We start from the raw sequence: 3,195 nt of genomic DNA, 5'->3' as shown, positions 1-3,195 counted from the left end.
TGCCTTAGAACATTAGTACGGCTGGGGCAGGATATAATAAGACCGAGGAAGCAAACCAAATTCATCCTCGCATTCTTAATAGTGCTCGGTTTTACCCTGCATTCTTGGTAAGACTACTTTCTAAATAAAAAATGGGGATTCAACTTGTTGAATACAACAAATACCTGTGGTATTTGTATAGAGCTATGTGAGAGCAATAGTTGGCACTCATATCTCAGCCTAATGTCAGGCTGAGCTCTAGGATAGATTTCAAAACAGGAAGGGATGGTTATCTCAGAATGTGCCATGTGTCTGTGACCATGATATGAAATTTGTTAATGTCCGATAAGGGTGGGACGGCAGTGCCCATGATGCAAGGGTGTTACAATATGCTTTGCTAGTTCTAGGTTCATCATATCTGATGCCCCCATCAAGTGTATCTGTTGGAGTATTAGAGTAGAAAAAGTCTGATTTTATTGAGTCACAAGCCATGCTTTTATATAGCATAACGAAAACAGAATTAGAGAAAATCTGGAGAAAAATCTGCTAGACATAAGATCCTAGAATCAGAATCATATCAAGTACTTTGACTTATCTATTGCCTAAAAATAGCAAAGTAAATAACTGACTGCTACAATCTGTTAGCAGTTCCACAAATCATGCTATTCAACACTCCTCCTTGGTTTTGGAACTGCATACTCCAAGTTTTTGCCTCAAAAACTCAAATCTTTCCTTGGGAAAAGCCTTTGTGAAGATATCAGCACTTTGATCTTCTGTTTTGCAGAAAATTAGCTGCACTTCTTCTTCCTTTTGTACTTCTCTCAAAAAATAAAGCTTTATCTTGAAATGTTTCGTTTTGCCATGGAACACTAGATTATTGGAAATAGAAATTGCAGCCTCGTTGTCAATAAATATCTGAGTGCAATCTCCTGTTTCATGTGTAGATTAGTCATGAGTTTTCTTATCCAAAGTGATTGATTCACAGCTGCAGCGGCAGCTACATATTCTGCTTCTGCAGTGGATTGAGCTATGACATCCTGCTTCTTTGAACACCATGAAAAGATTCCAGACCCAAAAGTAAAACAGTAACCTGAGGTGCTTCTCATATCATCAGCACATCTAGCCCAATCACTATCAGAAAAACCATGAAAATTGAAATCTTTAACTTGACTGAACCTTATTCCATAATCAACAGTATCTTTAACGTATCTCAAAATCCTTTTTGCTGCTTGAAAATGAATTTCACTAGCACAGTGCATGTATCTTGATAACAGACTCACTGCCTGCATGATATCTGGCCTGGTTGTAGTCAAATACATTAGACAGCCTATTAAGCTTCTATACGGCTCTTCATCAACTTTTTCAGCTCCATCTTCTTTGCAAAACTTCTCCTTTTGATTCATTGGAGTCGCAGTTGATTTGCACCCTTCCATATTAAAATTTTTCAGGACCTCCTTTGCATACTTTTGCTGGCATAGAAACACTTCATTTTGCTTCTGTTGTATCTCCATACCAAGAAAGAATGACATCATACCAATATCAGTCATTTCAAAGACATCTTCCATCTCCTTTTTGAACTTATCAATCAACTCCTTGCTGCTTCCTGTAACAAGAAGGTCATCAACATATAAAGATATCACAACTATTTCACCATCAACCTTTTTGATATATAAGGTAAATTCACTCAGACTTTTTTCAAAGCCTAAGTTCATCAAGTGTGCATCAATTCTGCTGTACCAAGACCTCGGCGCCTGTTTTAAACCATACAATGCCTTTTTTAGATGATACACCTTATTTTCTTTTTCTTGAACAGCAAATCCTTTGGGTTGCTCCACAAAGATTTCTTCCTCCAGGTATCCATTTAAAAAAGCCGACTTAACATCTAATTGATGTATAAGCCAGCCTTTTTGTGCAGCTAGAGCCAACAACATCCGTATGGTATCTAATCTGGCAACTGGAGCAAACGTTTCGGAGAAATCTACTCCAAACTGTAGACACCAAATTTTTGGTTTCCAATTTTATTTTTTTTAATTATTTTAATTTTAGATTTATTTGTTTCAATTTTAGATTTATTTTGGTTGGTTCCTGTTTCGTGCCTCTTATTGTATTTTAATTAGTTTACGAGCATTTATTTTATCTACAAATTTGATTGGAAAAAAAGAAAAAAAGAAAAAAAAAAGGAAAAGAAAGGAAAATTAGCATTTCATTTTTATCCTTTTATGCCTATTTCCGCTCATTGTATTTAATCTTTTCTTCATTAGTTATTTTTTATTAATTAGTTGTCTATATTTTGTTAAGTTATTATCCAAAAAAAAAAGGGGACCCGCGGCATGCAAGCTGCGTATTTTCGCAGCTTGCAAAGGACAGCCGCATGCCAATCGAAGGGCCAAGGGAGAAGGCTTAGGTGGAGATGATTTGCAGCCATTGAATGGAGGGTTTTGGGGTTTGCTAGTTGGATATAAAAGGAAAGAGAAACAGCAGCCGCAAGAGGGACAGGGGACTCGCGGCTAGGTTCTTGGGGAAAAGCTGGAGAGGAGAGAATTGCAGTTGACGGCGGAAAGGAAAACTGGAGCAAGAGGGAAACAGAGGAGAGAGCAAAGAAGGAGGGGGCATCGAATGACGGCGGGGAGAGGAAAAACCAAACGAGAGCCAAGGGTTTAGAGCATTTTAGTAAAAGCCAGAAAGAACGAAACAGGGAGGAGGGATTGAAAACAGAAACCAGAGAGAGTTGGGGACGGCAGCTAAGAAAAGAAAACCAGGGGGCTGTGGATGGTGGCTGTTTTAGGTAAGGAAATCACGAGAGAGCTCTAGAGTTTTGGGGGCAGGCAAAGGACAACTAAAAAAGGAGAGAAAAGAGGGAGCTTTGGTAAGAAGAAAGCTACGGAAACGAAAGAAAAACAGCGAGAGAGGTAGGAGCTGAGAATTCTTCGTCCGAGAGAAAATTTTGCAGCTGAACAAGGAAGGGGGAACCTGGAAAACTTGGCAGAAAACTTCAGCAAGGAGAGAAAGGAAGTGGCGGCCAGAACAAAGGTAACCTCTTTGGCCTTCTGTTTCTCGTATGAGCTTAGACCTTATCTAAGTATGCCAAAGATCTTGCTGTGTTTTGTTTATGAACATACTCTGCTGTTTTGATTCCTGTGGCGGTCGAATGGCTTGAGTGTTGTCGAAAAATCTGTTGTTTAATCTTGTCTTGAGGATATAAAATCTGATGGTTAA

General features: G+C 38.7%; 1 protein-coding gene across 1 annotated transcript; it reads right to left on the bottom strand.

The window, feature by feature from the left end:
* Window positions 1-848: 848 nt before the first annotated feature.
* Window positions 849-1,910, bottom strand: LOC140011347 (uncharacterized mitochondrial protein AtMg00810-like). The gene has a single exon (XM_072060141.1). It carries the CDS (start codon window positions 1,908-1,910, stop codon window positions 849-851), a length of 1,062 nt encoding a protein of 353 aa, XP_071916242.1.
* Between the last annotated feature and the right edge of the window lie 1,285 nt (window positions 1,911-3,195).

The sequence above is a fragment of the Coffea arabica genome, chromosome 7e (assembly GCF_036785885.1).
Source record: "Coffea arabica cultivar ET-39 chromosome 7e, Coffea Arabica ET-39 HiFi, whole genome shotgun sequence".
Lineage (NCBI taxonomy): Eukaryota > Viridiplantae > Streptophyta > Magnoliopsida > Gentianales > Rubiaceae > Coffea > Coffea arabica.
The sequence above is the reverse complement of the archived record's forward strand: the minus strand, read 5'-3'. Positions and strand labels throughout refer to the sequence as shown.